Raw genomic sequence first — 23529 nt, 5'->3', positions numbered from 1 at the left:
AGAAGTCAGAAAAAACGGAATCTGGTTATGTGGAGGTCGACCTGGTGCGGGAGAAATCCGAGGTGAAGCCTGCTGTGAGGCAGATAAGCTCTGGATCGGACTGTATCGGGCAGATCGAGGATATCGGTCTGAATGGACCGAAGTTTCCTCAAACAAACAGTTGCGGGTTGCACTGGAGTTTTGGCAGATGGTCGACTCCTTTTTAAGTGAGTGTAGCTTGATAGTTGCGAGTCTGGCATTAAAATGCGAGGGACTTGAAGGCGCCAACCTAGAACTGGACTAATGAACTGGAGTAATTTTGCAGCTATCGGTGAAGATCGACCAGATTGTGGAGGGAGTTCGGGGTTTCAAACCGGTGACGGATGAGGCACTGGGCGAACTCCAGAAATCTATTAAACGAGGTCAAGCGGAAAATTGGCCAAGCGGCGAATCAATGTGGCGAGAGCCGCATTGTCGGATCGTGTGGGAATTCATAGACGTGGTAGCTTTTTTCAACTGGCACTCGTAATTTACTTAAGGGAAAGACTCTTACCACATTGCCATAGGAATCTAACCCTGAGTATGGCTGACCACCAACCAATTATTATGGCTCCAAGCGCTATAAAATGGTGGACAGGTACTTGCTGGCATTCAACAACCTAGGCGTGGTAGCAAATTGTTGCCTAGGCGAAATAAATTTTATTTATGGATGTCATATATATTTTTAGTAGTCGATGGGGTGCGCCTACACATTTTAGCAAATATATGACAAGTGAGTGGTTGGGATATGTAAACCGGTGGTGTAGCACTGTGCTTAGTCCACTCACACCGTTAGGTAAGCTGTAGGAGCTATGTTAGGATACTGGTCGCTAAACTGTTTTGAGGCTCAGTTGCTGTTTGGGGCACAGACATTTGGCCTTATGCTTTAGGGTGAATATGGTGGTGGCGGGAAAAATGCCAAGAATACCAAAACTCCAGACACCCTATTGTCTATGAGATTCAGTGTGTTATTTCTCAAGTGACTCAATGTAATACAACTCTAAGCTTCTGCTGCATCCACAGCTAAATTCGAATTTCAGGTAACTTGAAATATATGTAAAAATAGATAGCAAAAAACTACCTTCCACCAGGACGCCAGGGTCGGCACTCCAGGAGCTCTCTCTCCTTCACAAACTCACATGCAGTTTCCTATGTGTGCATGTGCACAACAGCCAAACACCACGCTACTGAAACTTTGAAGCGCACAGTTCCATACAAAGATTTTTGTATATTTTTCATAAACTGGGGGATGGCTACTGACATTAAACTTAAAGATATATATATATAAAAATATACACACACAAAGATATACATAAATTGCATATTAAAATATTTCATTCTTTCGTTGTATAAATTTATTATTATTTTTTGGTGTTACTGAATGTTTACTGTCCTTACAATCAGAAAGTGTGGTTATTCAACCAGTTGGACTCAGAAACATTTGGCTTGCTATGAATACCATTCATTTTTACGTTTTAGTGTTTATCCAAAAATAATATTGAATACTTGTCACAACCAATAAAACAATAATAAATCACAGTAAGATTAATAAGTTTTATTCGTAATCAATAACCTGTATTAATAAAGCTAGTACATTATAAAACAAGAAAAACTACTTAATTGTGAAGTTAAAATAATCTGACAACAAAGTTGTCAGATAAATAATCAGTACCTTCTTGGCACTGATTATTTATTCTTATACTGAGAAAAGATAATTATACATGAAGTTACCTAAGATTCCTTTTTTCGGTGGGATAATTTATGATGATGTTTTATTACAAAATTATCATTATATGTTTAAATAAACAAAAAAAGTTGTAAAAACTCAAAAATTGGTATTTTGTTCCAAAATCATCTTCCAAGAAAATTGTGTGATTTTTCTACATTTCCTCCTATGTTATATAAAATAAAATAAAAGATTTCACCAAAAAATGTTCAACCAATAAAAAGTTTCTAAGATTTCTTTTTTGGCAGTGGTGAGGGTGAATTATGATGAAATTTTATTGCAATATTATTATCATTAATATTATAATATCTTTTTAATATTAAAATGTGTGATTGTTGCCTTATTTCCTTGAGTGCATTTATAAGGGTTGGTGTATAAATAAATATATTCAAATCAAGAGAGAATAACAATAAGAGAAAATAATAATAGGGTTCATCAGCAATGGTAGGTGTAAGATTCAACTGATAACAAAAGAAAGTTGTTCCAGTATTTTTCTGAAAGAATCATAAAACCTTTACCTGAGCAGCATTAAAAAATTATTGAATAAAAGTGAGAAGTGGTTATAATCCATATTAATAAATAAAAATAATACTATAAAATAATAGTGATGGAACTATTTGTGAAGACATGTAGATAAATCAATTCAGTATAAAAGTCTCGAAGGTTTTTTTTTTATTGGTAAATATTTTAAATTGATAAATATTTGTGTGTGTATTTAAACATATATTAAACAAGGATGCAGAAAATTTAGATTCATTTTAATCAATACAACTCCACCTGTGAAGTTACATATTTACTGGATGATATTAATTTGTCAGCAGCCCTCTCCTCAATTTAAGATTACCTTTCCACCCCAACACAAAAGTTAATTTATTTATCTACTTAAACTATCTTTGCTAGATAATCTGAAATATATTTTTCTGTAGAAGGCATGGCGTATCATAAAAGCTCATGAGAACATCTAGAAGTGATTGTTACTAACTTGTTTACCTACATATATTTTCCTTAATACTGAATGAAATAAAAACAGAGTGGAGGGACTGCTCTATGGGATGGGTTTAATTCAAGAAAATAACATTTCTTGCTTTTTATGGTAAATAAAATAAAATTTGTCAACTTTTTCACTTTTAAATATGTTTTAAATTTGTAACTTTCATGGAGAATATTGTTTTATTTTTTAAAATTTGAAACATGTTGATTAAATATAAAATTATTGTGTATAAATAGTTCTTTTTTTTGTAATTTAACATAATTTAATGAATTATAATTCCAGTATTTTTCTTGATTTTGTTTACCATTCATTACAGGACAAATTTAATATACTAAGAATGTAATCCAACAAATATGATCTGCTAACTCATTTTTTAAATTGTTGTATGATACAACTATGCCTAAAAATGGGCATTCATAGAGTAAAAGATGAGAGGTACAAGCTTCCCTTCCAAAAACTTCCGAGAAAGATTGCTAGCCTGAAAAGCTAATGCTACAAAGTGTAATGATTTCCTTATCACTATTTGATTTTTATTTGTTTAAAGATTAGTCAAACCTAGATATGCATAATTTGTCATGAAGTTCTTCTGGGCAGACTTTTAAGCTCACTTCTTATTACATCAAATAATTAAAAATATATTAATCAAGTCAAACAAAAGGTAAGGATTAAGTTATACAAAATTTTTGAAAGTAGGTTACTTGAAAGACAGTTTTGCTAGTCTTGAGTGTTGGAAGGGAAATGTGTTGGAATAATGCCTGTCATCTATGAATTTCCTGATTGAATGGTGTAGTTAGTTTCCAGTACTCAAAAGTTAGTGTTTGCATGCATTTTTTTTTAAAGTTTTGTAACATATAAATTTTGTTATGAGCAAAGTTATAAATTTGACTGAATGGCTTTCAGTTATGAACATTGCAAATAGTTCTTGAATTCACACCTTTGAAACTTCATTCTATCTTGACTTTCATCCAATATTTCATTAATGAATAGAATCATTGGAACTGTCTCACTCTAAACAATTGTAAGTTGTGCATTCTTAGATGGTTTATTTCTTAGATTTCTCCTTTATTTTTTCTGTAGAATATTTTTTATTTAAAAAATAATTATTCCCCTTACAACAAGAAATTAAATTGTAAAACTTGTTCCAAAACAATATAAATTTTGTTTATAGGAAGGTGATAAAAGTATATAATTTTTTCTATATTCTCCTTAATCTATTTAATCTGTTTTCTCTAATTTTTTAAATCTTCTGTATTTAGTGTATAGTGATGTTCTTTTTTGCATTTGATTTATAGGGATAAATTCCTTCATTCATTCTCATAGGAAAACAGAAGTTTCCAGATATTTAACCCAGTGGAAATTCTAACATAATTTTACATAATACAAAAAAATGACTATAGTACATTGGTCATTATAAAATATTAAAACCAACAAGACTGATAAACTAAATGAATTGCCAAAATTCATTCACATTCATATTTTAATCTTATCCTAATTATGTGCTTACCTGTGCTGGCTGATACCGGCTGAAACCTCAATACATACTAATAAAACTAAGTATCACTGATGACAAAGTGTCAATGATATATTTTTTACGTATACACATATTATACATAAAGAAATTTATATATGTGTATGGTGCAATTTGTCTCTAAAAATGATTCATTTTGATAAAAAAACATTACTACTGCAACTTTTTATAATTTTTCATAAGTTTCTTAACATTAATTTCAGGGTATTTTATTCCATACTAATTTTAATGCAGTGTAGTAGAAAGTTAATAGAATTGATAAAGCATTATTAAAGGATGGACTTGAGAAATAGACAACCTAGATACAACCAAAATGATAAAGCTCCATTTAAGTCTAATTTAATTAAATTTAAATGAACAGAAGAGTTACTGAAATTCCACATTCTTATTCTTAATTGAATTTGATGATTACAATCTTCACTCAAAATTTAAATCTATCACATGTACTTTATGATGAGCTTATCACATAAAAATAATCTCTAAAATTTTATTAATTAAAAAAATTCTGACTAGTGTGTAGAACTTGAAATAATATCCAGAAACATAACATGGCAAGTACAAAAAGTTATGCATTTTAGCTGATTTGCTCTTGTTTAGCTAGTCTGTACAACCAGTGGAAAACAATGAACTTGAACCTTACTCCATTAGATGATTTGTTTATTAATATTCTGTTGATATAAGTTGAATTGCTATGAGCTGATGCTATATAAGCTGATATTATATTTAAATTATTTAAAAAATTATATATAAATTGATGGTTAAAATAGATCTGTAAAGGATTGATATGTTTTACATTGAAAATTAACAAAGAAAAAGAGATGTACCCTCTTTCAGGATTGTTGGGTTGAGTTTCTTCATTTATGGAGCTTAATAATCTTTTCATTGTATAAATAAATTATTACAATAATTATATCAATAAAATATTTATTTATAATTTACAACAAAAAGAATTTTTATAATTATAAGAAAAAATATTTCTTAAACTATGATGCAGTTAATAAGTTTTATCTTAGTTAAAAAAAAAAAAAATATTTGGTTTTACTTTGGATTTATATTAATCAATAATTAAACAATTTGTACATAATTTATATTTTAAACATCTTTTCTTAAAACAGTTTTAATACATTATCTAAAATACAATTGTATTTTAATATCACTCAGTCAATCAGTAAAAACTTCAAGATTGGTGATTATTAAAAATAATTTGTTCTTTCTTAAAAAAGAAATTATAATGCTATTTGAGTGATTTTTTTTAATAACACTGTAAATTAAATTACATTTAATTATATTATAAAAGTAGCTGAAATTTTTATTTTACCTCTTGTATTGACAAAAAAAATGATATTGCATAAATTGAGTTTATTGATAAAATTGTTCTAAATGCTTGTCTTACAAAATAACTATTTACTCTACTTTTTTCTATCATAAGTTCATGACTGTAGATTACAGTGAATAGTCTATATATAAATGAAACATTTATAACTATATGCACTTATTTTACCAAAGTGAATGATTTATTTTTTTTAACAAAATACAATTTCATTTTAAATATTTATTATGTTTATTGAAAAAAACTTGATAAAGGTAGTGGCAAAAAATATTGTCGTAAAATACAACAATGATATTTCCACAGTGCACTCAAAACACAGCATTAAGAAAAAATTCACAACAAATCCAAAAACATTGCAGACCATAAGTTTAGAACATATTGACACATGAAGTCAATCTTCTTCTTTTTAATTTAAATGATTGTGACCCCCAGATGAATATAAAATAATATTAGCCTTTTAAAACAGCCTAGTGCTATAGTAGAATCCTCATAAGAACAGATGATAATAATGAAAAAATCATGACAAGTATTGATATGCTACTGAAATTTGAAGAATGATTGCACAAATCAGTTAAACATGAGCACACTTCCTGTCTACCTCCAAACCCAGATCTTTGGTAACAACGCCCTTTGTAATTGGTCTCATCCCAACCACAACTGCGAATAACTCGAGAATCAGGCTGTACTGAAAACAAAAATTTAAATATTTTTTAAACTATAATAATAAAATATGCACTAATTACAACAGTAATATAATTACAATATTGGAATGTGTCAATAACTAACTATTTTACTAACCTGCCTTGTGGAAAGCATATTTTTAATGTTCTTTTCTAATTTAAATGAAATTTACTTTATTATTTCTGTTTTGTAAAAGTTAATTTGCACATGATTTCTAAAAAAAATCTGACAACACAGTTGTAGGACTTTCCCATCACGCGACTTTTTTCTGATGCACAGCTTACACACACATAGACATACAATTTAGTTAAAAATATTTATAATTTTATTTAAATATAATATTTTTTGTTTATTTAATTTAATGATTCAACTAAAGCACACATGCATACTGTATTTCATTTGCACGAATATGAGGTACTAGTAGCCACTTTAAATACTTTTTTTATACTTTAAATATTATTAATTTATTTATTTCTAACCGTTGCATGTGACATCACAACATAACAGATGACCAACCTCACCCCCTTGACCTTTTAAGCTGAAAATTTAATAGCATCAATGCCCCATATACAGAAGTAATCTGACCAAGTTTGGTCAAATTTGGTCAAGTAGTTCTGAAGATATAAGGTGATTTAGGGTATGACACTGAACACACACACACACACACACACACACACACACACACACACACACACACACACACACACACACACACACACACACACACACACACACACACACACACACACACACACACACACACACACACATCCAAAGTTGAGTGCATGTCATCATTTTCTTAAATTATGTGTTATATAAAAATTGTATTAAAGATAAATTAATTGTTACAATTCAACCAACAGCTGTTTTTATAATACATATATATATATATATATATATATATATATATATATGTATATTTTATGTATATTCATAAATGAAAACGGTTGATTAACTGTTTAAAAGTCAAGTGGTTAATTAAGCAGTATAAGTATAAATTTATAAATATGTTTTCAATGTTGTTCTCAGAAAAGTTCTCTTTGTCAATATCTTAAGTAAGTAACATTTCTGTTACTGTTCATCTAGATTGTAACTAATGAACTCAATTACTTGTCATCAGATTAATACCAAGTTAACACTAATTCTTTTGTTTTAAACAAGGCATATATTCACATTTATATTAACATTTTTTTTATACAGTATTATAGAAATAGCTCTGACTGAATATGTGTTTGTTAGTAGATAATATTTTTTATGTAACATTCTGCAGATTACAAGTTGTTAAGCAATTCAATTATGAAATTAATTTAATTTTTGTTTAAATTTATATTTTCAAATTTTTTCCTAAAAATTTTAAAAATGTATTACTGTTTATGTGTATAACTTTGTTAGAATTTTAATATAATAATCAAAATTATGCAATTTAATAAATGTCAGGCAGGCTTGAATCTATTTTCAGCAAAAGTCTGACATTTTTTCACTTATCATTTCATTCATTTAGACCAAGTGTGTAGCATGAATAATAATCTAATAATTTAAAAAAATAAAACTTTATCTTCATCCCACCAATCTTATTCTGAATTGGTCTAGATGACTAGTATGATTCTCTTTATTTACACAGGGTACCCTGTGGGCTATTGCTTGGTGTCTGGGACACATCTATCAGCATATTAACTTATCCAACTATTAACTACTATGTAGTTTTATTTAGTTTAGAAAATAATATAAACAAGCCTGTTATGTATAAATATAATATGATAAAAAAATATACAAATCTTGATATTATTTTTACATCCAGATTCATTTCATTGATTGCATTAGAGAAATAATAATGCAAAAGTTTAATCCAAACCTTTTTTTTAACCTCTGGGACCACCATTAGGTATTACTTCAGAGGATGAGATGAATGACAATTTTTGTAACGTGTGAAAATGCCATGCCTGACCGGGATTTGAACCCGGGACCTCTGGATGAAAGGCCAAGATGCTACCACTCGTGCCATGAGAGCCGGCCAACCCTAGCTGAAAGTAAATTTACTTAATGATTGATTTATTTCCATGTGGTATTTTGAGTTTAGCTTCATTAGAGTATAATTAATGACAATCTTATAGAACAAGTTTAGTCTAAGATAAATTACCAAAATAACTTTACTTAGTTTCATTATGAAAAGTGGTAACATTTTTATATTAATAAATGATTTTAAACATTTCATGAAAGTTATTTTCAAAACCACCCCAAAGCTAATTATGTAGTTCCTTCTTTAAAAAAGTTACTTGTAACACTTGTTAATGTCACACTTTTAAAAAAAGTTAGCAAACATCTCTATTATGTTATCAAATAATACATTTTTGGTCTATTCAGCACTTGTTGGTATGAAGTTTTATGAAGGTAATTACAATTCAAGTTCATGCAATATTTACTAAAAACAATATATTGAGCAAATTAACACAAAATAGATTAGATATAAATTACACAATTACGTAATTAAGGGGTTTCCTAACTTTTTTAAGAGAAGTATCATTAACAACATCCCCAACAAGTAGATTCACTAAAGAAGAAACTAGATAGTTAATTTTAAAAGTTCTGCGTAAAAATAATTTTACATGTAATTTTAAAAAGAGTTATTAGTAATTTTTCATAATTTCAAACTAACTATAATTGGTCTTTAACTTTCCGGTGGAGCAGAATCAAGAAGGTAAATGAACAACTGACACCGAACTGAGAAGGTAACTGAGAAGGAACTGAGAAGATAAATGAAAAATGAATATGAAAGACTGTTTTTTTGTGAAGTATTAACTTCAATTTAGTTACATTATTCTTCTGTCAAAAGTAAAGAGTGGGTGTAGGTCTACATAAATCAATAAAAACATTTTATTACTGAAGACCAAATTATTTATGAAGAATTCATATGTTATTATCAAAGCCCTTTTTCCTAACTTGAATTTCTTATTCTAAGGTTTTCAGCACATCATGCACATTGTGGGATCTGGCTCAATATTTGTGGTTAAAATTGAATACTTCCACATGCTGTAGAATTCTGGCAGTGAATGCCAATTTTCCACCTGTCCTCAAATGAATTTTTTTTTTTTTTTTTTAGTAACTGGAGGAAAAGAAAATAATTAATAGTTTTATGAATTTATTATTTTTTATTAATTATCAATAATTTAATAATTTTTCATCAACAATCTATATTTGTGCTGAACCATTTATTGTTTTGCTGCTCCTCATTCCTTTTGTTTATCCCTCTCTCTTATCCTTGATGCTCTTCTCCCTTATGATGTTCTGTGGATTTGTTTGGATGTCAATTTATCCTTAGGATATGAGGAAATTGCATCCTGGTTTTTGAAGTAAATTCAAGCCTGTTAATCCCTTCTAATATCTATATGAAAAAAAAGTCTAATCTATAAAAAATCTATAAACAAAAAATCTATATGACAAAAAAGTTACTTAATATAATTACAAGGTAAATAAAAATTTATTAGCATACTTACATCCATTAACTTCAAATTCTATGGTCTGAGTTATTTTTCTACACATTATGTACTTTGACCCTTCATTTAATTCAGCACAGTCTTTTTCCAGTTCTTTTGGTGGTTTCTCCATTGCACATCTTGAATCATTGTGACTGTTGCATTCATAACATCTTATTGCATTTCCTGATATAAAAACAATACAAGAATTTATTTTATTATGTCTAACAGTGCACAAAACTTTCTTTGCAAATGAAAATCAGTCTGTAAAAATAAAAGTAGTTTTTAGTAACTGTTTTCCAAAATTTGGTGTTCATTTAAGTCAAAGTACTTTTATCATTATTTTTGAAAACCTATAAAGAGAAAAATATTCATTTGTTAGTTTTTATAAGCTTTTTTTTATTTGATTGAGATGGAGTTAAAGAAAAACTCCGGATAATAGATAGCCATTTTTGTGTACCCTTCTTTTTTTAATGCATGTGCTTATTTCTGAAATAAGTCACTTTCTTATGTTGTTTAAAAAGCATAGTTATATTTTGGATTTCACAGAAAAAAATATTAAATTTCTTAGAAAGTAATCATTTGATTAAAAATTTTAATAAATACAACAAAAAATTACCAAGTTTGATGACAAACTCACCAAACCAGTTTGGATTGATAGTTGATTGTAAAAGAATATGTATGTATGTATATATATATATATATATATATATATAAATTAAAAAACAATAAATATTCAATAAATAATATGGTTAAATCTTTTTGAACCTGACTTCTACAGAAGTAGATTATCTATATGGATGTTATGTTAATTGTTTATTTGTAACAAAGATACACCGAACTGATCCACCAATTTCAAGAAATACAAACTCTAATACAATGTCTGTATCAAACCAACTTTCTTAATAATATAAGTGTGTCTAGTTATAACAATATTTCAAGAAAAAAATTTAGCAGAGGTATACGTTCATTTCTTCCCAACTTAAAAAACCATGGTTGTTTGAAACTGAAATGAGCAAATTAATGTAATGCGGAGTTCATTATTGATATTATGTAAATAATTTAAGTAAATCTGAAAATCACTTAATAAAGCAAAAAAGAAAGAAATTTTAATCTATAGGTAATTTATAGGTAATTTTTTATTGAAAATGTGGTTTTAATACTGTTTATACAATATTAAAATATTTTGAATTTGCTTGTTGCAGTTACATCTGCGCACATGTACGGGCGGGAAGAAAGTACGGGAAATTATTTTGCTTAGGAGCTCCTCTTGCAGTACTGAGTACAGAGTACGGGAAATGGCGATCCCAAGCTGTTCGCGGTTGTGATTATCAGTCTGGCGCTGCTTGCAGCAGGGGAGGTAAGTGTGACCGTGATCTGTTTTTGCCGACGTTGAGTGAAGTGCGGACGGCGAGTGTTTATCCCCCTCCCGCTAATAAAAACTGGATTGGAATTAGGCTGATGTGAGCTGGCTCTGCCGAAATCTTGCTCCATTCAGAGTGAGCCAGTCACTTCGGCTCTTGGTAGAAAGTCGGTAGAAAGGCTCATGGGTAAAGGTATCGGAGCCGTTACAGCTACGTGCGAGTCCTGGGATGTCGTTAAAGGTGTCAGGCGGTACCTGATTACATGGGTTAAATCTGTGGGGAGCGTACTAGGGAACAAAGGTAGGATCAATGATCTGGGGCATAATGAACCGCTTCTATTGTGACGCACCCTGCGACGCCTTGATTAGCGTCTTTGTGGATCGGGGTCTTCTCTTACTTCCACGCTTTTTGCGGCAGAGGGTCCATACAAAAACTTAATTCTGGTGAGCCTTTGTCTCCACAAGCGGAGAAAAAGGAATGGCGTAGAATTCAGCGATGTAGAAAAGACGGTTCGAACCAAGTTTTGATTAAAAATTAATATGGCGATGGCAAAATATTTCAAGAGGAGTGAAGGGAGTTCACTAAGATTAATCGTTTCGCGATAGCTCGAGGCATTACAGAAGCTGCAGGAGGACCGGTAAAGGAGGTAAGAAAGACTGGTATGGGACTGTTTGCTGTAACCATCAACGATTTCCAATCGTCACGGCTACCCAGAGACAAGAAAAGTGGAGTGATAGATATTGAAGTTGCACAGCATGATACTCTAAACACCTCAAAGGGAGTAATCGTGTGCAGGGACGTGTTAAACTGTACAGAAAGAAATCGTTGAAGAACTTAATGAACAAAGAGTAATAGCCTATCGATAATTGAACATACGACGGAATCGATAAATAGTACTGTCCGCGTCGTTTTTTCTCATATATAACAAACCGAAATGTCCCGAAAAAATAAAGGCTAGATTTTACAGATTGGAAGTTCATCCGTTCATCCCTACTCCATTGCGGTACTTTGGATATCATAGATTCAGACATACAGCAGCACAATGGACAAGGCAACAGATCTTTGCTTGTGGTGACCCACTGCATCTTGTGGTGGCACATGCAGGGATCCGTCTATCTATGTTAATTTTCACAGACATCAGCTCGCAAGATTGTATAATGAAGAAATAACAATTCAGAAGGTAAAGACCATACAAAAAATCAACTATTTCGAAGCAAGGAGAACTGTAAATAATGCATCGCCGAAGGAAGGTGTTATGCACAGGATGCTAAGGTTCCTGCAATTTCTTTCAAACCGAAAGATGTATTCTCTGGGCTGGAAACAACCTTAGGTAAAATGTTTGAAAGCATCATCAATGAAAAGTTCAAAAGTCGATCAACCAGAGAAAGCAGCAGCCTAAAACCGGTACAGAAAAAATAGATCAGAAAAAATCTCATTTTTTCATCTGGTTGTGAGTAAGACTTGTGTAAAAAACGAACACATGGATTGGCTTGGGAATCATCTTACTTTTTTAGTCAAATAAAAATGAACAAAAAAATCATATACGTATTCTTGTATTAACAGCAGTAACCCTCTATCAATTTGTTTGAAGCGTATTTTGTTTATGAATAAATAAAAAAAAAACAATATTTAATAGGCAACGTTATCAATTTTTTTAAATCATTTTTACTGATAATTTATGTCTTTAAAAGATAGATTTTATCTTTAGTTATGAACTGCATAGACAGTCAACATAATGCTATGAGAATTTGGACTAATTAGAAGGAATAAAATTTGAAGGAATTCAACATTAAATGACGAAATCCGCAATTGTTGACTGATAACCAAAATCTATAAATCAATCATTTATTTTTCATGAAAATCGTGAAAATAAACAATAATTCTCAGGATACACCAGTGAACGTAGTTTTCCGGATAAAATGACTAATAATTTTTTTCCATATTCATTATCAATAATTTACTAAGACCTTCCAAACTTCTTAAAAGGTAGTGTTAAAAAAAAACAATTTTTTGCGTAGTTACACACAAAAAATTTCCGAATACGTTTAAACTTTGATTTTATAAATTGTCACTAATCTACTAATAATATAAACTTAAGACGGAATTAAAGTAATTGCACAAAATATATATGTCTCGAAATAAAAATTTAATAAAGTTTACTTTTTTACTTTTTTTCTTTATATATATCTATAGAAAACAAAAGTTTCAATTTGTGATTTTATTTCTGACAGAGCTATTTACTTGACCTATAAAAAAAAACATCATTGATTTATATATTTATACGACACCGGAAATTACTTGACATATTTGACGGAAATGTAGAGAGAAACAAGACTGTATGAGATAAAGTATTTAAAAATGTAAAAGATATTAATTAAATTAAAAACAACCAATCTTATAAAAAAGAAAAAGAGAAGAAGAAAAACTATCCATGCAATCTTTATTATTATTATATTTTTTTTAGTGTTATAAATAACATAAAATATTTTTGACATTATTAATGTAGTAAAAATTAAGTTATATTTGATCTACTTTAGTTGAAATTATCCTGTGTTTTCGAACTAATTCTTTAATAAAAAAATTTTCGATAACAATGTAATTCAAAGAAATAGATAAAAATTGTGTTTTAGTATTGGTATTGCTTGATTGAAACTTTCTTTTTTACATAATGAATCCTTAATAATCTCCCGCCTCGCTCTCACTCTATCTCTCTCGCTTTGTGCACATAAGCGTGTTTGTGTGTGTAAAACCTATAAACATGTATAAACATACTCCATATTCTGATTTCCACACGAAGAGTAAGTATAACGCTTACGATAAAAAAATTATACAAAAACTAGATAAGCCTGATATCAATTTAAATATTCTTCTATAAGAATACTTATACTGAAGTTGATTCTTACACTGATTGCAGTTTCGCCATTAAACTTACATAAATTCAATGAATATCAAATCCTAGTAAAGACAATTACTTTTATACGAATTTGAATACTAAATCGTGGATACCGTTCTTTTTTGGTGATTTTGGAAGGTTTCAATTAACCAAAAATCTCAGAAACGGTAGGCCTGTGACTATAAGACTACACTTCATTAACATTTATACATATCATCCTCATTCATCCTCTGAAGTAATACATTACGGTGGTTTCGGAGACTAAATAGAAAAAGAGAAAGATTCAATGAAAACATCTTTTGAAGCCTTTCCAAACTTCTGCGCTTAATAAAATCTTATTCTGCGTAATAAAATACTTCCTTAGTTTGACTCGCGTTAAATATTTACCGATTCGTTTAAAGCTTAATTAATATCTTGCTTCAAAATAACAGTATAAGATCAAGCAAGGGTAGTCTTACTTTATTTAAAAAATTCTTTTCTGTTAACGTATGCAGTTCTATCTTATTAATTAATTAAATTTGTTATCTGAAGGAAAGCTAAAGAAAAGACAGTCATTTTATTCTATCAATTATGTGATGAAATATGTAAGAAAGTTTTAAAATATATCCTACTAATTGCCCAGCAAGTAATCTTTTTTAATTATCCTGACCAAGTATGGGTGTTTTTGGACAATAATTTTTCTAGTTATCAGCATTTTTTAAAAAAAAAATAACTATTTCAATAGGAGATGGCTATTTAATTGATTAAAATTAATTTTTAAAAATTAAAAAAAGTATATGAATAGATTTGTTTTTATAAACTAAGAAAGGTATGTGTAATAATGAAAACAGCCATTGTTAAATATTCATTGAATGAATTGATACTAATAACTAAATCAATTACATGGTATTATAAATAAATAAATTAATTAATATTTCTCTGGGGTTTTCAGTATACAAATTTTAGAATTAAAATGTAAGAAAAATTAATTTGGGAATAAAGTAAGGTCTAACAACATTTTTACAAAGTGAGTTATTAAAACTCATTTGTAAACATATAAGGTGATTTATACAATAGGAATCCTGTTACACTGCGTACTTTCAATATATTGTACACACCACTTTTAATGTTTTGATTTCATTAATAATGGTGACCCAGTTAAACGAATTTAATTATAAGCATCGTTTCTTTCCGATAAAAATCGGATTTTTTCGGTAACAATAAATTCTATTTTCTATAGTGTTTTGTTATGATGGAACGTAGGTCGGGTGAACGGCGTTTGTTTGCGATCAAAGTATTCTGCAGAAATGGCATTAACTTTACGGCTGCATAACCGAGCCATAAATCAATTGATTAAACTGATTTATTAATCTCTAGATTTCAAGGATTAAAAGTTGTACTTTTTCAATTAACAATACTTTTTTAACGGGTATAAATATTATGAGAAATAACAAATGAAAATGTTGTTTAAAGCGATCTGAAGGTTATTTGATTGAGGATTCAATACAGATAAATGAAATATGTGAATACAGATATAAAATAGTTAGTTTTGTTCGATAGTTTTATTGATTTCATAAATCGATTTGATTGGTTCATTCTACCCGAGTGCAGAATGATAAAGAGATTTTTTCAGTGTTAGACAAGAAGCCTCCCGGTAAATTGTCCTTATAAAATTCAAGTATCCCCAAACGCCAGAAGAATTCTGTCTCCTCAAATATTGGAAAAACCTGGAATCAATCGGTGAATGTAACAGGATGGCAAACAGTCATACGGCTGAGTAATCGATCAATTCATTTAAACGATTTTTTCAGATCAAGTTATCTACAGAAACAGTGATGTTCCTTGGTCAATGAGATGCTGGATTTCAAAGCATAAAATTTTTCTTATGGAGTATTTGAAGAAGTAAGATGATCCATTTCCGCAAAATACTGAAAAACTTAAAGAAAAAATAGGTTACGAAGTTACCGCAATTCCCATGGGTGTGTTCTTGTCATGTGACTGAAAGCATAAATCGAATGTGTGATTCTAAATGTGACCGCCTTCCGGATGAAGTGTTAAAAATGTTAAATGTTTTAAGGGACAGTTAAATGTTATTAAATAAGTGGCCAATGGCCAATGTTTAATAAAAGCGCTTTTTTAAATGCATAAATTACTAAAATTTTAAAATCGTCTGTTTTATTGGTTCACCCGTTATATTAATCTTAATTACATTAATGGACGTATTAATCATAATTAACTGGTTGAAATAACTACTTGAACTGCTTAAGTCACATAAAATGCTCGGATCAACTCCTTGACACTTTTGATGAGAGAATTTTTAAAAAAAGATATGATTATGCTTAGAATTAATTTTAAAAGTGCGAAATAGAGGAAATAAACAGTTAACTTAGAAAATTAAATAAGTAATTTAGAGAGGTAACTGTTAGAAATTTAAGAGCAATGAATGACGTTGGAGGATTTATGAAGTGTGAGAAAAAATACTTTACAAGCGGCATCTACAGTGAAGAAAAACAAAATAATATTTTTGTTTAACTAAAATTAAAATTTATTAGAGCTATGAGTGATATATCTCACTTGTGGAAAAAAGAAGGTGTTAACAGTTGAATGAATATTTAGGACTAACCAAAGGGAAACTTTATTTGATGATTTAGCGTCATTACTTTGATGGTATCCATCAAATTAATGACGCCAAATTAATGAGTCTCTTCTTTTTCCTGTTTAGCCTCCGGTAATTACCTTTCAGATAATGCTTCAGAGGATGAATGAGGATGATATGTATGAGTGTAAATGAAGTGTAGTCTTGTACAGTCTCAGTTCGACCATTTCTGAGATGTGTGGTTAATTGAAACCCAACCACCAAACAACACCGGTATCCACGATCTAGTATTCAAATCCGTGTAAAATTAACTGACTTTACTAGAGCTTGAACTCTGGAACTCTCGACTTCAAAATCAGCTGATTCGGGAAGACGCGTTCACCGCTAGACCAACCCGATGGGTTAAATTAATGAGTCTTGAAGGAACTAAAAGGGATTTTTTATTTAAAACAAGGGATCCGTTTAACATTTTTTTGTTGTAATACAGACAATGGCACCTCCAAAAGGTCATGTTCGATCAGAAGGATTGCCGTATCGAAGAAAGAACTTCTAGGAAAATGTAAGGGCGCGGACAATGAAAATAATTACGCTTCAACAATCAAAAGGACGGATCGGATACTGGTTCTGCAGGCCAGGAGGTATAAATATTGTCGGGGACCAGCAGAAGTCAAAAGTTTTCCATGTTCGAGTTCGGTGCAGCGTGCGATAACAGTAAGCGTGTGGTAACAACGAGTGAATAGTGCACCACGAGTATTCCATTTTGGACAGTGATTGAAAACGATAAGCCGTTTGGTGAGTTATTTGTAATTTGGAGTGAAAGTGACTATTCATTCATAAACTGTAGGGTGGGTTTTTTGTAAATCGTAAAAGTAGTAATACTGGCAGAAATTGAATTCTATGAATTTAAAATTTTGCTATTGTCATTTCATTATACTGCAATATTATTTTATATCAGTCATTATACGTTTTTAACAAATTGGATTGTATTTCGGTTTTTTATAATTTAATTGTCATTAAATCAATTTTGTCTTTTTATTTAAATTACTGTTTTGTATAATATATGTATTTATTATTATTATTTCATATATTCCTAGAGTAATAAACTGTACTTATATAAGACATTTTTACGTTTGTTAGTCTCTCAATCAATACCCTTGTCGAACTACGAACACGCAACTTATAAGCACCGTTTCAATTTCAGAAGACTGTTTAACTTTCAAATTAATTTTATAATAAAGAATGGATGAAGCTACTTGCCATCTCTCATGGATGAAATGAAATATATTATAATATGGAACAGAATAAAAGTGATTTGACCCTTACCAAGTGTTTATAATATTGATAAGAAACTGTTTTACAGCTTCATACCACATACTATAAGGACGTTGTTTAGTTTTATTAACGATTATAATTTTTAATTTAACGGTAGGAATAACATATTAAAAAATAATTCTTAAATAAAACAATCTAACAATTAACTGTTACGTTATATCAATCTGTGGCAATGAACAAATATATTGTTATTTTATAATGTTTTATGTAATTAAATATTTTTCACGAAAAAATGCAGTTAATCTGTAAAATTGTGTAATCGAAATGAATAAGTAATTTTAATTAAATGTAATGATACGTTGTTTTCATTACGCTTTTTCTTTCTATATGAAGGAAAAAAATAATAGTACATTTTTCAAGAATGGTACTAGATAGAGCTTATGAAATGTTCTATTTTAAGAATAAAATGAAGCAACAGTTATGCTTCTTCATTCCTCTTATGTAGTCGGTCTGTTTACACGATCAAATTATTAAAAGAACTAAAAATTAAAATTTGTATCATAAAATTGGAATATTTTATAATCATAATTGATGCTTTTAGGGGCATTGCAATTAATTTTTTCGTAATATTTGTTTTTATTATTAACTTTATTTAATGATCTATATTCATATCTTTCATTTATCCGTATTGAACCCTAAATCAAATAACCTTCAGACCGCTTTAAAAAACATTTAGATTTGTTATTTCTTATAAGATTTAACAATAAATTTTTTTATTAACAATAAAAAAAGTATTGTTAATTGAAAAAGTACAACTTTTAATCAGGAAATCTATAATTTATTCTCTTTAGAAGAAAAAACTTAACATTGATTAATGTAACGTGCGTGAATAAACAAATATTTTAAATTGTACATTGTACAGATCACTCGTGGAGTGATTGTAGAAACGATGGAGTGGGTAGTTTACTACACCGCGGATTACAGAAGTGATTTGTTCCAGTAATTGTCGAGAAGGATCGAGGGAAAGCACAGAAAACCTTAACCAGAACAGCGTTAAAAATGCAAGACTAATAATAGAAAAAGAGAGCTGATAAAATTTAATTTGAAATCATCTTCACAAGCAATTTCGGTACACTTAATTTTTTCGTTTCAGAAAAAAATTAAAATTAAAAACATGAGAAGTCGTCCACCGCTAAAATCCGATATGAAAAATAATAATTAATTTTACTATTTTTCCTTTTTTTGAAAGTTGCTTTTGTCTATTTAAAGAAAAGTAAAACGCATTGGGATAAGAAGCCGGTTATTCTATTAGTGAATTTTACTTTCTTTTTAGGTATAACAACAGCAAGAATATTTACGATCATGTGAATTGCAATAAATTCACGTAATCCATCCGTTACATTCATCGTACAGTAGGCCTATATTATAAATTAGTTAAAAAATAAATGAATATTAATAACCAATGAACATGTTTCTTTATATTAAAAAAATTAACTTAGAAAAAAATAAGCACGTTGTTATTTATTAATTAATTTTTAAAAGTTGGTAAAGACTCGAAATTTACAAATGACTATAAAAATGAGTTATATATTACGAGGGTTACTTTTTTTTTCAAGGTCGGATCGGTCGCGAAATAAAAACCCGCACAAAAATCAGATGAACCTTTGCGCACATGTGTTGCGCAGCGTCTCTAGTATGGCCTTCAATCACGCAGCGTCACTTCGTTTAGTTCTTCGATTTCTTCAGGCTGAGGGGTGTAAAGCTGCTGAAATTCATCGACGAATAAGTAATGTGTACGGTGAAACTTCAATGAGTGACAGCAAAGTGCGACAATGGTGCAGGAACTTTAAAGCAGGACGTACAGGGACGTTCATGATGCAGGCGGTTAGGGAAGGAAGCGAGTGTTAACCGATGTTCTCGTTGAGCGAGTGGATGAGGCAATTCGAGAAAATCGTCGGTTCACAATTTCTGTACTGAGTGATTTGTTTCCTGAAATTTCAAGTTCAGCTCTCTACACCATTGTGAGTGAGAGACTTCAGTACCGCAAACTGTGTGCGAGGTGGGTTTCCAAGATGCTGTCCAACCATCACAAATCAATGAGAATGGACTCATCTCTAACGTTTCTCCAGCGCTACCACAATGAAGGAGAAGATTTTCTGAACAAAATTGTCACAGGGGACGAGAGATGGGTCCATTTCGAAACTGAAGAAACAAAAGAACAATCCAAACAGTGGTTGCATTCTCATTCTCCCTCAAACCAAAGAAGTTCAAGCGAACCTTCTCCAACAGAAAGTGTATGGCGTTCTCTTGGTGGAATTCATGGAACGTGGCACGACCATCACTGCAGCCTCATATTGCGTGACTCTTCAACGTCTACGAAGGACAATTCAAAATTAGCGGAGAGGAATGTTGTCATCAGGCATTGTCTTTCTCCATGACAATACTCGGCCGCGCACTGCAGCTGTAACAAAGAAGCTCCTGCGGCGTTTTCGTTGGGAAGTGTTTGATCACCCACCATACAACCCGGACTTGGTTCCATCCGATTTTCACCTCTTTGCTCACATCAAACGCTAGATAGGAGGACAAAATTTTGGTACAGACATCGAGCTGCAGACCAGCGTAGAAACATGGCTGAAAACACAGGCGGCTTTGTTCTATGACGAGGGTATTGGAAAGTTGGTATCACACTACGACAAATGTCTAAATCGGAGTGGCGACTACGTAGAGAAATAGCATAACTACGTAAGTACTGGTTACAAATAAAACATTTTTGATTTTCACTGTGGTTTTAATTTCGTGACCGATCGGACCTTGAAAAAAAATAACCCTTGTATTTCGGTCTGTTCTGTTATGGATTGATAAAGGTCGAAAACTTCAAAATTATATTGTAAAATATATGTAAAAACTTACGAAAATATTAAATCTAATATTTATACATTTGTGTTATAACCTGATTAAAAAAATAAGGTAACTGAGTTTGAGCTGTAACAACTTTATAAAAAGAAATAAGAACTTTTCTAATAAATTCGAAAGCAAAATTAACAACACGTTAATAGGTCGAAACACTCTGCATAAAACATAAAAACGTTCCCTAAATGAATAAATTTTGGATACTGCAAGATAGCTGTTGTCTACTCTCATAAACGGGTACATGTCAATTTTCAATAGGATCGTCGTGTCCAATCTGACCAGAGGCCAACTATTATTTATTACTTATGAATATTCCGGAAGTCTCAAGATATCCCAAGTAGCTTTTTAGATTCGAGGCCCGTAGGTAGCCACGACCTTTGTTCGTTATATATAGTCTTGTATAGACTCAGGTCGACCATACCTGAGACGTGTAACAGACCGATAAATACGTTAATGAATCTCTTAAATTAACACAACCAAATGGGTGGTGCTCTATGGTACTTTCCAAGATATTTAAAATAATTTATAAATCGTTATTGTAGCATTATAAAAAACTAAACGGTCCCGTAATTGTCAAAATATTGTTGGTTCATTTATTTTAACTGTTTCAAAATGCAGAGATTAAAAGATCGTAAAACCGCTCTGTCAACGAATATAACCGGATTAATTTTCTTTCATGAATTAAGTTTGTAATTAATTTTATTATTGAGCCAATAAAGAATTTATTATATATGTATCACTACCTAAATTAATTTAAAATCGCTTAAGCCGTCAAATTAAAATCGTAAGAATCACTGAGAAAAATCACTAGAAAATCAATAAATCACTGCATAAAAAACTTCGTGTTTTTTCCATGTCGATCGGAAATAAAAATTATTTAAAATTATCAGCCAAACTGAAACAAAATTTGTTAAATAAGTTGTCAAAAATATCACAACGCTTTAATTTGATTTTGTGCCATCTTCAGTGATTAATGCTACTGTCCTTGGTGTCAGCTGGAAGTATTGCAGGAGGTTTCTTTTTGTTTAATGTTAGAAATTTACTTTGAGTAGAGCCATACTAATACAATATTTAGCCAAATATTGTGTGAGATTTAAAGCGTCTAGTAATTTATTGTAATAATGTTGTGTAAAAATAATAAAGTTAGTTCAACGAATAGGAAAAAAAAATTGTTTAACATTTCATAAGTTTGGGTATATCCTTAACAGAAACTCAAGGTCCATTCCCAAGTTGTTTGAAAAAAAAATTATTTAAATAAGCTAAAAAGTTTTTTTAATTACGATCACATTTCCTATGTTAACTTTTGCATGACTTATTTAAGAATAAATCACCGGATGCACGTCTTCAAAGAGTAAACAAATATGAAAAAAGATTTAAATGTATTCTAAGAAAAAATAAATAAATAATTTAATACTATCTGAGCCATTTATATTAAAAACCAACCTATTACACAATCCTGGACAAAATTATACATCACTTTATAATTGTCTATCATTAATTTAGTTGTGATTGCTAGTGAAGTGGTTACATTGTTTTATATTGCTTTTCTATCAGCTGTTCTAAAATAATATCAGCCGATTTGTTTGGACAAAAATGTTTACGTTATTAAACATTTCATATCTCATTTTTTGTATTTTTAAAACCATAACCCTAAATGAAACAGTCTGTTTCAACAAGACGGAGCAACGTCACATACTGCACGAATATCGTTTGGACAACGTGTCATTTCACGAAATGGTGACATTAGATGGCCTCCCAGATCGCCTGATCTCCCAGCTTGCGATTACTTTTTGTGGGGTCACCTTAAAAGCAAAGTGTTCCACAGTAGAACTGCTACAACGGAAGACCTGAAGGCAAAGATCCGAAAAGCAATTGCGGAAATTCCAGTTGAGATGTTACGTCAAACCATGAACAATTTAACGAAGAGACTTCGTGAGTGTTTACGTAGAAGAGGAGGTCACCTGGAATCTTCATCTTTAAAAAAATAAAATAAAATTATGTATCCTAAAATGGCAACATTTGTACAATTACATGAAATAAAATTCATTTTCTAAAAAAAAATTCATTAACGTTATTTAATTTTTTAAATTTCCCGTTTCTTTGAATCACCCTGTACTACTCATTGATGTCAGTTAATTGTGGTAATGTGTTAAATAACCTTTCGCTATCAATCGTGTTTGCAGTTTTACATTGAATTCTTATCGTAAAAATTTCAGAAAACTGTTAAGAAGTGTAGTTTTGTATTCATTTTACATCATAAAAATTGTACGGCATAAAAATCAAGTCTGTTAAAAAAAGTGAAATTCTGTTAGTTTTTGTTTTGAAAAATGCCGCGTATCTTCATTAATGCCGAATATGCCGACATGATTTTCATCTATGGATTTTGCAGTGAAAGTGCTGCGGCAGCGGTTACGGAATATCGACATAGGTATCCTGGTCGTGTTGTACCAAATCGTAAAGTATTTATTAGAATTTTTAATAATCTTTGTGAGAATGGTACACTTCCCAGCGCTCATATTTTATCTGAACGACAAGCAAATCATGCTGATGAAGATGAAAACATTCTGCCGATGGTTCAACGTAGTCCGGCAACGAGCACACGATTAATTGCAACACGGCTCAATATTTCACAAAGTAGAGTATGGAGGACATTAAATAATAATGGATTGCATCCTTTTCATATTCAGAAAGTGCAACATCTCCAGCCTGGTGACTACGCCAGCCGGCTGCAGTTTTGTCAATGGGTTAATAGGAATCAACATTTAATTCCA

At 30.4% G+C, this 23529-nt stretch overlaps 1 protein-coding gene across 1 annotated transcript in view; it reads right to left on the bottom strand.

Moving 5' to 3' along the window:
* Positions 1 to 5170: 5170 nt before the first annotated feature.
* LOC142320284 (UPAR/Ly6 domain-containing protein crok-like) overlaps positions 5171 to 23529 on the bottom strand; it is a 66464-nt gene continuing 48105 nt past the window's right edge. The window contains exons 2-3 of the mRNA XM_075357985.1: positions 9766 to 9930; positions 5171 to 6278 (exon numbers count right to left, since the gene is read on the bottom strand). Of these exons, the coding sequence (XP_075214100.1) occupies positions 6067 to 6278; positions 9766 to 9930 (377 nt within the window). The 3' untranslated portion in view covers positions 5171 to 6066. The remainder of the gene's footprint in view (positions 6279 to 9765; positions 9931 to 23529) is intronic.

The sequence above is a fragment of the Lycorma delicatula genome, chromosome 1, assembly GCF_047948215.1.
Source record: "Lycorma delicatula isolate Av1 chromosome 1, ASM4794821v1, whole genome shotgun sequence".
Lineage (NCBI taxonomy): Eukaryota > Metazoa > Arthropoda > Insecta > Hemiptera > Fulgoridae > Lycorma > Lycorma delicatula.
Note: the sequence above shows the minus strand (reverse complement) of the source record. Positions and strands in the feature narration are given on the sequence as shown.